Below are 13,521 nucleotides of genomic sequence, written 5' to 3' on the forward strand. Positions count from 1 at the left end.
CAGTCTCTGCATAGAAGAAGCAAAAATTACACCTGAATCACTAGAAATGCTTAAAGTACACAAATTCTAGCATTTAAAAGGAATATAAAGGGGGCATTCTTTGTTTTTAGTGATGCAGGAGCATCGAAGCACAGCAAGCGTAATCTAAGGAAACGCTACTTAAAAACAGATTTATCCAGTCTTCATCCAGGTAAAGTTCAGTTTGTTTATTGGATTGTGTGATTGAAATTTGAATAAAAATGCTATGTTGTCAATATAACAAATTTATTCATTTAGCAAAAACTGAGCTTGGTGGTGTTTGTGAGAGCTGTACATAGTCTCCTCATGCTGGTATATGATTGATTTGCCTAAAGTTTTGCATTTCATATGAACAACCCGAGCACAAATGTACTCACTTTTTGTACCAAATGTATGAGCTTTTATCAAAAAGTGAAAGTTTAAATTGTAAACTTAGCTGGAAGCTGTTTCGCAAGATGTCAACTTTGATGATGTGGAGCCGTCTTTTTCAACTCTGGTCCTCAAGGCACCCTGCCCTACATGTTCAAGGTTTCCCCCAGAAAATCTGCTAAGCCTGGTGGTTGGGCGCTAGGGCAGTCATTCATCCAACGACCCGTCGTGTTTTTGAGTTAAATGACGTTTACAGGATATTTGAAAATATCACTTGATAATTATGTGTTACTGAAAGATTAGAAGATCTGCGACAGACTGGCGACCTGTCCATGGTGTACCCCGCCTCTCACCCAAAACGTTTGCTGAAGACAGGCACCAGCACCTCCTGACTCCACTAGGGACAAGGGTGTACAAAAAAATGGATGGATGGATGATTATTATAGTTGGACAACAACTTTAAAGCCTTTAAAAATACAAACATTTTTTAAAACACTTGGAAAAAATAAGCAATGGTGGGGCCACAAGTAAAGCCTGGTGGCCCGCCAGACTTAAAATACACTGGGGGGGGGGAACCCTGGTGTTTTAGATGTTTACTTGCGTCAGTGCACCTGATTTCAACTGATGGCCGATTTACAGACTTTTGCTGAACTGCAATCATCTGAGTCAGGTGTGTTAAAGCAGAGACATCTAAAACACGCACGGCAGTGTATCTTCAGGACCAGTGTTGGGGGACTAAAGCACAGAGACTTCAGCTGGAGAACAAGGCATTTTGAATGAATGAAAAATAAACTCTTACACTGAAAGGTGGCCAAACAACTTGGAGTGGAACTGCCCAAGCAAAGCTCAAAAACATGAACATGGAAAACGGCCAGAAACCTGATCATCGTTACAGTGAGATGCCAGTGAGGAGTAAGGCAGAATAAACAACACAGAGAAATGAGTGGAAATGAGAGGAAACCAGAGGAGCTAATCAGATGAGAATGGAAAGCAGCTGAGTGAACGAAGGGCAACGGTGAAATGACACGCAGCTGGGCAGGGGAGAAGAAAGCAGGCTGAGGGAGAGGTGATAAACAAAGTGGAGACAACTAAAAAAAACAACAAAAAAACTGCAACTAAAAGTCAACAGAAAAAATAATCTAAAGAAATGAATCCAAAGCACAATTACTGAGAATAAATGAACAAATGAAATGAACTAAAATAGCAAGATCTAAGCAAAAATAAATAAAAATTAAAAATCAGTAAAAAAAAAAATCTAAACAGAAAAACAATAGAACTAAGTAGACTGATAAGTAAAAGCTTTATATTGCAATCGATTTTTTGCTTATCTCGGAACTAAGCTATTCCGAGATAGCTTAATCTCGGAATAGCTTGACAATTGAGAACATTGACCATTAAGATATGATAGAGCTTAGTTATTTGAAAATTTATAATAAAAATTTAAAACTCCATACTGGATTTAATAAGAACATTTCAATTTTAAAAATTGTTAGTCTACTTCAGAGACAGAAAAAAATAATCTGTATCAGTTTTTTCTGGTCAGTTTGTTTTTACCAAAAGACCTGCCAGGTTGTTGTTGTGGCATGTATTCTCCAATCTTTAGTCATTTATAAATTGATTATATTTGATTGTTGACATTCTCATGGATTTGGATAAGACAATAAACCGACTCGAAAGCAGAAGATGGTATGTTGACAGTTTCTAGAAAGTGAGCAAGTTTTGATATTTCCATGTCAGGTACAGGGTTTGAAAACATTGAACAATATTATTCCTTTGCATTTATAGCAAATATCCAAGAGGAAAAAGTACAAAGCTTTTGGTCCAAAATACTCACAAGAGCTTGGAGAGGATAGTAAAGAACTGGACAAACAGGCTTAACTGGAAAGATGTTGAACAGAAAACATCTGCCATAACGGTAATGTCCACTGAAAAAGGATTGTGGTCAGTAAGTCAAGATATCTTGATAATTATTTGGTGAATTAATTCTGTTCATGCTTCATGAATGGAACCGATGAAAACTAAAACCATCAATTGGCCAGCACAGCAGCTGACTACCAAGGAGACTAAATAAAGACTGGTTGTCAGCCTTTTTTAGATGGATGAATACGCTTGACAGATGCCGTTTCATCATGTGAATGAAGGCTGTATTTTGTCAATATCCTCCTGGCAAGAGAAATGCAGTTTGGCATTCAGAGGAATGCAAGAAAGGACAAATAAACCAGTAGGAGCAGGAAAGTATGCTCTAAAAAATATTATTTTTTTAGTGTAACAGCGAGCTCCAGGAGAATGGTGCGAGTGAGTGTGCCAATCTGTGGAATGGAACTTGAATTTCATAGGCCACAACAATGGGGTTAGCATATTCACAAACAAACATTGCCTGATATTGAGCAGTAGTGGAAGTTAGTTTTCTGGGGAATTTGTGCCACCTCATTGCAACACACATCTTTATTATTGTCCTCTACACTAATATTTTGAAATTGTTTTTCAAGCTATCGTTGAAAAATGACAGCTTGGACGAATAAGTGACTGGTCAGGATGAAAATACAACAAACTACGGAGCAAAAGAGCAATGATATGTCTCCCTGGGATAAGAACTCTGAATCAGCAGACAGCCCAAATTTTTGAAAAAAAAAAATCTTTCCAGGATTTACCAACAAGAGAAGGTTGATGACAAAACATATTTTCTCAAAGCACATCTAAAAGCTGGAAGCTGATTAAGTAAGAATGTTATCAAAACTGAATAAGAATTCAAAAGCAGTCACTGTATGTTGGAGCAATCCTTTGAGGAAGGATGTTGGTAGAAAACATCCAACAGTGTTGGATGTTTGGTTTCCTTTGGTTTGCTGCTGCTTTACGATTGTTGCTTGTTCTCTTTGCAGGCGACCGTTATGTGGTAATGGACTGTGGGGGAGGAACAGTGGACCTGACTGTCCATCAAATCCGTCTTCCAGAAGGACATCTAAAAGAACTCTACAAGGCCTCGGGTAAATTGTGTGGGAAGAAGCTACTTTTAAAGCCAGTCATCACATTTATAGTTGTGTGATTCCTTATGTAAGCCCATGTTTTTTCCTTTAGGTGGACCTTATGGCTCCATCGGGGTTGATTATGAATTTGAGAAGTTGCTGTGTAAGATCTTTGGCCAGGATTTCATCGACCAGTTTAAAATTAAGAGGCCAGCCGCCTGGGTGGACCTGATGATTGCATTTGAGTCTCGGAAGAGAGCGGCAGCCCCTGAGAGGACCAACCCTCTCAACATCAACCTGCCTTTCTCCTTCATTGACTACTACAAGAAGTTCCGGGGTCACAGCGTCGACCACGCTCTGCGCAAAAGCAAGTGAGTGCGATCTGGAACGCTGTAGGAATCATCAGATGTTTACATGCATTCATTGTGGGCATAAATTTCATATTAAGTTGAGTGTTTGATGAGCCATTTGTCTAGAACGGAGACCTCACACAGCATGGGACTTAATAGATCTCAAACATCAGAAAAGGATGGCACAAGTATATCTGTGACAGATATAGGTCACAGATTTATAAACGTCTTGGAGCAAATGTCAACTTCTATTTTGTAAATGAGAAATATCTTCAATGGTAGATTTTAGCATCTTGAAGAGTAAAAAAATTTTTTAAATAGCTCCGCCATTCCCCTGGATGTCCTCTTTTACTCTATTACATACTCTTAATTTTAGCAATATGTTTGTTCTGACTGGATGTAATATTAGCATTTTGGAGAAGTTCAGCCCACATCCTAACATGAATCTGGTGGTGGGATCTAAAGATTAAGCATGATGGAAAGGAGATAATTGAAAGAATAATTTCCAACATTTGCCTTTTTAGTAAAGTGTAAATTAAAAATAAGTATTCGTTCACATTGTTTTATTATCGTTTAACATCTCTACCTTTCTCATTTCCAGTCAGAACAAATGTCTTCGTAGAAACAAAGTCATTCCAAGTGGAAAACTGTGAGGGTCTATGAAGAATTTTGTACTTGACTGTAAATATTCACTAAATTAGTTTCCCAGTTTAATTGCTGCCTCTTTACTATTATTGAAGCCATACTGACTATGGTTATATTACAGCTCAGCCACACAAAATAAACACCAGGTTTATTTTGTGTGGTTTGACGGGACAGTTGCTTCCCCAGCTGTCCAACCGTGACATCCGCCACACTCTGCCTGAGTGCCACAGGATGGTTCATGACAGAAGACAAAAGAAAGAAGATTTATTTGACTCAACCATGCAGAGGACTTTGCATTGCATTAAGCAGATTTTTCTTCTCCTCCTTAGTGTGGACTTTGTTAAATGGTCATCTCAAGGGATGCTGAGGATGAGTCCAGATGCAATGAATACCCTCTTCAAACCGACCATAGACCATATCATCCAACATCTCAGTAAGCTCCACTTATGGGATCAAAGATTAAAACACATATTCTGCTGCCTAGGAACTGCATTATTTCCAGACAGAGCAGCTCTTGAAATAATTGTTCTGCATATTGTGAAGTAATTCTTGAAACAAAATTATTCTCTTAGTAGTTTTTGTTCAGTAGGCCAGTTTTCTTAAAGTAAGATGGATAAGCTTACGCCCTAAAACCACTGCGCCAAGATAAACATTAGCTACATTTCCATTAGCTGTAGGATTGCGCAAATTGAAAATGCAAAAATACATTTGCATAATGGAAGCACAGGAATTTTGAAAAAAAACAACAACTTGTGTTTTCACACCAGAAAAATGCTCAACAACCAGATAATGATGAAAACCATGTAAAACCCGCCGACTACAAATTCCCCAGAACGCTGCACACATAGCAGCTCCCAGGTATCAGGGGCTTGTCGCCGACGTCTCCTCTGCAAGTAGCTGATGAGTGCCAGCTTAGTCATGAGTATAATCTTGTGTAACTGTTTACATCCATCGCTTAATGACATTACGTGAACAAGCTTAGTCACTTGTGATTTTAATTAAATTTTTTATTTAACGGATACACAGCAATTGCGAAATTGTGGGGTTTTTTGACATTAGCAGGCAGGGGCGCCGTACAGGGGGGAGAAGCTACTACTAAAGCACTTTCATCAGGCTGCAGTGTGAAGGCAGCCTAACTCTGCTTTTACTATGGGATTTTCCCCACTGAATCAATTAACTCAACATCATCATAGTAATGAGTTTACTTTGTTTTTTGCTAATCCCGTTCATTTTTTTTTTTTTTTTGCCTTCTCTAGCTGAACTCTTTGAGAAGCCAGAAGTTAGCGACATTAAGTTCTTATTCTTGGTTGGAGGTTTTGCTGAGTCTTCCCTGCTGCAGCAGGCTGTCCAGAACATGCTGCAGGGCCGCTCCAGAATCATCATCCCGCACGACGTTGGTCTAACCATCCTGAAAGGTGCTGTGCTGTTTGGCCTGGACCCCAGTGTCATTAAAGTACGTCGCTCACCCCTAACATACGGGGTAGGTGTCCTTAATCGATTTGTGGAGGGCAAGCACCCGCCGGAGAAACTGCTGATAAAGGACGGAACCCGCTGGTGCACCGACGTCTTCGATACTTTCATTGCTGCTGACCAATCTGTGGCACTGGGTGAGATGGTGAAGCGCAGCTATACGCCAGCAAAGCCTTCCCAGCAGGTGATAGTTATTCATGTTTATTGCTCGGAGAAGGAGAGCGCAGGGTTTATCAGCGAGCCCGGGGTCAGGAAGTGTGGGACGCTTCGCTTAGATGTCAGTGGAACAGAAAGTTCAGCGCCACGCCGTGAGATCCAGACCCTCATGCAGTTCGGTGACACAGAGATTCGAGCCATGGCTATAGACGTGTCCACAGGACGCACCGTCAAAGCTAGCATCGACTTCCTAAGCCACTAAGGCTCATATGAGAACCTAGCTTCCAGAATTCCCAGAAGCAGTAGTCATGAAAATACAGCTTCCACATAACAACTATGAATAGTACTAGAAATTTGCAACGTATAAAATTCCAGGCTCAGATACTTTTGGTTGAAGAACGTTGATAGGGTTCGACATGATACCCCCCAAAATGTTGGACTGTAGCATTTATGGTAAAGGGATCAAATAGACAGTTTGCTTCAGCTGTCGCTGGTTTCCATGTTTTCACTTTCTTTACTGAGGAGCACTGTTCTGCTAAAAGGCTTAAAGCAAACATTGTTCTGAGAGCCCGGTGCTGAGGCAGGAGCTCTGCGTTGTCAGGTTTAAAAGGGAACACCGTCAACACTTGTTCAGTTCTGATTTCTGTTCTCTGAATTCTTAGTCATTAGTCTTATTGCACATTATCTCGCTGTGCACTGCAGAGGCGAGCCACGCACGAATCATAACTTTCACACAAAACTTCTATTCACACAGAGGTTTTATTTGCAGCATTTTAACCTAAGTTATAATTGATGATTTTTTTTCTTTTTTTTTTTTTTTTTTACAGTATTTCATAGTCCAGTGTTCAAAGCACTTGTGCTATTACTGTAGGTGAGTATGATAACTTGCCCTGTGGAAATGTGGTGGTAAGTTTTCCATACTTGCTAAACTTTGAGCAGTATTTGCTTTCCAGTTGCAACAATCGTTAAGCTTCTTGGTATCATTTAGCATCAGGTGTCAAATAAATATTTTCCCAACTTTTCCCAAGTGCGATTCAATCCACTTAAGACCATATTGTGCAAGTAACAATTATCCCAAGTTATTTCCTGGGAATGTCAATGAAAGCAGTGTTTTTTTAAAGACAGCGATGGATCAGAATGGCTCGTCAATCTGTCTTCATGGAGTCAGAGCTACATTAACAATTAGCCTTAAATGAATTATGTTAGTGTCTGTAAGTATTTCTGTCTTAAAAATTACGCTTTTACCAACAGTCTACTTGTGTAGCCCCTATTCAAGGCGGAGACATTTTAAACACAACATTCAGTCTGATCTTGTTGAAAAACCTTTTTTTCCCAGACTAAGCAGATCGAATCAGGTATCGCTGACGTCGGACAGACTCAAGTCATTTCTTACAAAAGAGCTTTTCTCATTTCAACTCGCCGTCTGATGGGATTTACGTCCATATTTTTGAGAAAACATGGAACAAATTTTCAGTCTGGTTCGTTTTGGGCCATCGTACGTAAAATGAGTTCCTTAGATGGCTGATGTCAGTATTAATTTTTTTCTATATTAACCAACTATTAGTCACTATTAATCAATTAAGTATTCCTATCGAAGTGAAAATAGAGCTTTCATTAACATTGTTGTACTGAACACAGCAGCAAGCAGCTACAGTTTACTATTTGAAAAAAAATGTTGGTGACCTAATTAATCAGACTGAACAAAGTTGCAAAATTATGACTCATATATATATATATATATATATATATATATATATATATATATATATATATATATATATATATATATATATATATTTACTTTCATATGGGCCAGTTTCACTGCAAATAGTTTTAATATTTAGTCAATGCCAAAGCCAGGTTAATAAAATTGATGTTGATTATTGCAGACATGAATCAGCCATTTGCTTTTATGGCTTCCTACCTGTGTTTGCAGGATTGTTGTGACCTTGATCATTTCCCTTCGTTCACGTTCCTCTACTTTGGATTAGTCTTTTGAAAACAACAGATCGAATCCAATGGAGAAATAAACTACAAGGAGAAATAAACTCGAAAGGGAAACTGAACTGTGCTCCAAAGTCAATCTGAAACGCAAGAACAACCTTGACTGACCCTCTTTTGTTTGAATGCCTCTGTTGTTTAAAATTATGGCTGTGAACAAGGCTGTGCTTATGATCAATAGCGGAAATTTTTGTTGCATAATAAATAAGGCACTCCCAGGGAGGAAGGAACAATAAAGACTACAGAGAGAAAAGGTTCATGAAAGTAATAAAAGAGGATCTACAGAGGATCTGTCTCTCCTTCTGTCAGCAGTGACAGAAGGACACCAGGGGAAAGAAGAAAAAGAATTGTTTGGCTTTTTTTTTCTTTTTTTTTTGGTTGGGCAAGTTTAAAAAATATTTATTGTCATGACATTTTGCATTTACAAACTACGGAGTATTCAGTTATGCCGCATGAACTAATCAGTACATTATGGCGAAGGAACGCAAAAGAAAAAAAAAATCCTCCACGTCCCCTAAGGGGCTCCATAGATTTGCATCATATTAGAGGGAATATTTTCTTGCATAAATCCAGTTTCTAATTTTATGGTACTGATTCACATTTGGATCTTCACTTTGTCGTGGATTTTTATACAGACTTCTTTCACAACTGCTAGCAGGCGCAGCATCTAGGCTGTGGTGGTATCAACAACTATCTTGACAACACAACCATGTTTTCATGAGGTTTTCACAGCCTGCATCTCCTCAGACAGAGCGTTAGGGTGGATTCTTTGCACATTAGAGAGACATGACTGTAGAAGGAACAACAGCATTTGGACACAGGCGTCATTGGGCAGAGTTTTGTCTATTGAAGCAACAAATCTTATTTCTACATAAAAAAAAATTGCATTCTTAATTTCAAGTAAAATTTGCAAATCATTTGTGTGGCATGACATTCTTTTGACATTCCTAAATAATCAGATTTCATGGCGCTGTTAGTCTGCTTGCTTTTCTTGTAAAAGGACTGAGGCGTCATTAGCAATAACGTCTTATGCAAATTTCTGCAGATCTTTTTGTTTCAGAGGACTTTCTCCAAGACAAGCATGATATTTGGAAAATGTTAGGACAGAAAATGCAGAGTATTATTTTAACTTCTTCTGATCCAGACACTGAGCTTAGAAAACCAACGTGACTTAGAGACGAAGCGTGTACTCATCACTGACATGTTAACCTCCTCCTATCACATAAGCGCCGTTGGCTTAATTTAATCAAATGTTTTTTTTAAAACCAGTATCAAACATTTCTTTTCATTCCCATTGTGCTGTTTGCCTCTGAACAGTATGCTATATCTATGTGCCTTTATGCTGCTAATATTGCTGTTTTCCACAGAACCTATTCCTAAATACATATTCAGCTCAGTTTCATAATGTTACTCCAAATCGGAACAAAACGCTGTCTGAGGGCCTCTTTCCAAGGCATCTTCCAATCAACTCAATCAATATTAAACCCAATTTATCCGACTGGAACACAAGCGATTGTCACTACGTGCTGGTCCAGGAGGAGTGAATGCTGCAAAACAATGATTCAATCTGGTCGGTTTCCTTAGTCACTTTTTAAACTAAATTGAAGAATTTACTGAGTTTAACACACTGTTTCATAACTATGATTTATTGGATTTGATGTGTGATTGAATTGAAAGGATTTTCTTTGTAAAGTGCCTTTAGGCGACGTTTGTCGTCGTGAATTGGCGCTCCATGAATGAAGTGAACCGAACTGAATTGAGTTCAGTTCGTTTTGAGGGAGAACAGCTGGGTGTCGAATCAAACAGCTGAATGCATCTCTGTCCGTGTCGCCGTATATTAGCTAGTGCCGTAATTTTGGCTTCTCTAACGATAGATCTTTCACAGATTTACTTGTGAGAGTAGTGTTTGATTCATGGCGATGTTTGACAAAGGAATTAAATGCAGGGAAGAAATTAGTAGTAAAACACTGTGTGAACACTTTTGATACCACAAATTTTTATTTTTTAGGGCAATATTTTTTAATTATTTCATGATTTTTTTCTTCTTTTTTTTGTCTCATCAAATACAGCTGTAACTTTAGGGCATATATATACTTTTGGTTTATTTCAGGTTATGTATTGAATGTTAGAAAACTGCAATAGGAAATTCAGTTTCAGTAGGGAAGACATCTGTAATTCCTTGAGACATGGTAGGACAAACACACACACACACATATATATATATATATATATATATATATATATATATATATATATATATATATATATTCCACTATATGTTCAACACACACACACACTGAAATCAAAGCAAATTAGTCCACTAATTAGGTTGTGGGTCAAAAAATTGGAATGGCACTGAATTAGTTTTGTACGTTTGATGTATAGAAAGTGCAGGCTATAGACAACCAAACAAGACAGTTTATACCATCAGTATTTTAAAGACAACTATGTTACTTTGAAATTAATTTCAGCTAGTTTAGTACTAACTGGGACTAAAGTAGCTGGTTTTACATGCCTAAAGCTTTACACAGTGAGAAAAGAAGGATAGAAGCAAAGAGACCGTCTCAGAATGGTCTTAATGTTGTTAAAGATCGTAGAAGTCCTCGCTACAGCTGCATTTTCTAAACTACTAAATGGTCCAGGGAGTGCTGTTGAGCCATAATCTGGAAGTGAAAAGAGCATCATTTCATTTCATAAACGTCACAGCCAAGTACCTTTTATAGCGTCTCTGGCAGAGGAGTCAAAAGAACGATCCAGAGTTGTCAAAGTTTGAAGAGGCCACTCGTCGAGAGCTTGAGGATAATCTGCAGGTAGAGTTTGTTCTGTTAAAAACAATAAGTAATCCACCCAGTCACAGAGACGTCTGTGCAAAAAAAAAAAAAGAAGCACATTGAAAATCGTATAAAGTTTGTTAAATAAAATCTGGACATGTCAGTTAAATAAAGAAATGCACCTGAACATTCTTGACAAACGTGAAAATCACTAGAATGGCCCAGTCGGTCACCTGACCTTTATTTATTTGAAGACACATGAAAAGAACCGAAAGTTAAAACATAGAAAGAAGACTGAGAGATCTATGTGTAGGAAGAGGTCAACATTGTACCTGAGCAACAACTAGTTTTTTTGTTTTTTTTCAAACAGGATGTTTTGAGGTTTTCACAACCAAGAAAATAGTTCTCAAAAGGTAATTTTAACATTCTATGTACGTTTAATAATTAGCCATGTGCTATTCCAATGTTTTACCCCAACTACTTCATTTGTGGACTGATTTGATCTTTGATCCTCTTGTGTGCTTGTGTGTGTGTAGGTGTGTGTGTGTGTGGCAAAAAAAAATCTAGCAAAAATCTTTTCTTAACATTTAGCTCTTGTAAATTCTTGATTCAAGCCAAGTCTGTGACGTGGAAACGCCGAAACCTTCCTTTTACCTGGAGTCAGAAGAGCCGTTGGCAGAAATCAAACAGTCACTTTAAATGTAATAATCTGTCACAGGTAAAGTAAAGCTTTTAGGTTTAGTGTACAAGTTGAACAAACGTCAGGAGCCTCCTCTCGCTTTGGCACTCTTTCAGTACTGCATGATTTGCATGAGCCTCACTCGGCATGGCTACACAGGAAGCTAATTAGCTTTACAGATTCACAAATGTGCTGTCTCCTTAAGGTTAGCCCTCCCACTTGTCTCTTTGCCCACAGCGTGCAGCCTTACTTTTGAAGAACCAAATGAAGCCATGTTTGTATTGTGTTATTAAATGAATAATTGCTGTATATTTTTTCATCTTTATGTGATGCACAAGTTACTACAGTGTAGCAGCTTTAATCCTAATCTGTGACAGATCTACTCTTGTTTAGTGAAGGGCGTCTTTGGTTCGGCCAGTCTTGAAGTCAGTGGAGCCACCGGACTTCAAGCTTATATCTCATGCCTCAGGTTATCTGCTTATCAACGTCTGGAAACATTTCTGTAAGGGAAAGATGTTAAACAGAAGGAGTGAGCAGGATCACTCAGCCACACTGGCGAGCTTCATAACCTACATAAACTTTTAGTGCCATTTGTGAATGCACAAAAGTCTTAGCTATTTTTCTTATATGTCTTGTCTTGATTCACTTGTTTGTTCAAGCGCAGTTTCGCGGTGTTGATTATATTTTGCATTAATGCCCCATCACCAGCCTGTCACCAATAAAACAAATATGTATTTGAAAATGTTGTGCTTGGTTTCTGTTCAGCTGGTTCGTATTTTTTACGCCGACTTTGTCGAAGCTCGTTGAAGTAATGTCGCAGCAAACATTCAAATCAGAGCTAAAGGTGACCCAACGGGACACCGCTTCACGATTTATGACATTTTGTTCAACAGCAGGTATTCCATAAGTTTACATACAGTGCACTGAATAAGAAGACACATGAAGTTTCTCTTTGTCTAACATTGAACTGGACCAAACTTTTCTTATTTTAGGTAAAATTACCCAAATTATGTCTATTTGCTAAATGCCACAATGACTAGAAAGAGAACCTATCACATATTTATTTATTAATGTCTTCAAAATCAGAGGCTTGCATATATAATGATTACTAGCTCTTAAAGCAACCAGGAAAAATCCAGATGATGATGTCATGCCTTTGGCAACTTCTGATAGGCTAATTGGAGTCACACCTGTGGATGTATTGAAACCTGTACATGGCTGGTTTATCCTTAGAAACAACTTACCGATGCTCACAGCGTCGTGTTCATCTGTTTAAAAGTATTATATGCAAACTATTCAAACATAGAAATGATGGGAATATCCAACCATCATGTGGCTCAGGAAGGAGAGGGGTTCTGTGTTCATAAACTAATGTGTCTTTAAGAAAAATGTGGAAATTGAACCCAGAACATGAGCCATAAATCATCCCAGCTGTGAAGCATGTGAGGTGGCAAAAAGATGAAAACATGATGTGGAAACACTGAAGCCCTGAACTCAAGAGAATCTGTGGGCAGATCTCAGGTTTGACGCCGCCACAATGCCAGGCAAAGAACGGAAAGTCATCTGAAAGCTTAGAACTGGAAGTGTCACGCTTCGCTTTTAGCACGACCCTGTTAGCTTAGCATAACAGCTAACATTGTCGATTCACGTCTGAGGCTGCTTCAAGAATATGTAAAACTTTTTTTTTTTTTTAATGAAGAAGTATAAAGTCTAGTCAAAGTCCAGATTTTGGTCCCGCTGAGATCGGAGGCAGGCTGTACATGCACAAAGCTCGTCGAAACATTTTTTTCAGCTGAAAGTGAGAAATGGAAAGTGACCAGAGTCAAAGAGTGGTAGATGATTATTAAAAAAAAAAAAAACATCTCACCAATGTTTACTTCAGTTATAATAGTAATAATACTATTATAATATAATACTAATACTCACTTCAGCCAAACAGTAGAACAGGCTGTAAGGGAGCAGGCTGTTCATTGTTCCTCCAAAAATATTTTATTGTACTCCCTTGTTTAATGGATAAAATTTAAGCTTAATTTTTGATATTTACCTGTAATATCTTTATACAGAATTTAACATTTAATGGAGCGACCGTTTTGATGGGA

The 13,521-nt window shown here is 38.2% G+C and overlaps 1 protein-coding gene across 2 annotated transcripts in view; it reads left to right on the top strand.

Annotated features, from left to right (window-relative positions):
- hspa12a (heat shock protein 12A) overlaps positions 1-12,164 on the top strand; it is a 36,473-nt gene extending 24,309 nt beyond the window's left edge. For both annotated transcript variants that reach the window (XM_008428967.3, XM_008428968.3), the window contains 4 exons: positions 3,267-3,371; positions 3,463-3,721; positions 4,675-4,778; positions 5,602-12,164. In XM_008428967.3, the coding sequence (XP_008427189.1) occupies positions 3,267-3,371; positions 3,463-3,721; positions 4,675-4,778; positions 5,602-6,233 (1,100 nt within the window). In that variant the 3' untranslated portion in view covers positions 6,234-12,164. The remainder of the gene's footprint in view (positions 1-3,266; positions 3,372-3,462; positions 3,722-4,674; positions 4,779-5,601) is intronic.
- The last annotated feature ends 1,357 nt before the right edge of the window (positions 12,165-13,521 follow it).

The sequence above is a fragment of the Poecilia reticulata genome, chromosome 15, assembly GCF_904066995.2.
Source record: "Poecilia reticulata chromosome 15, P_reticulata-male-v2, whole genome shotgun sequence".
In the NCBI taxonomy this organism is placed as follows: Eukaryota; Metazoa; Chordata; class Actinopteri; order Cyprinodontiformes; family Poeciliidae; genus Poecilia; species Poecilia reticulata.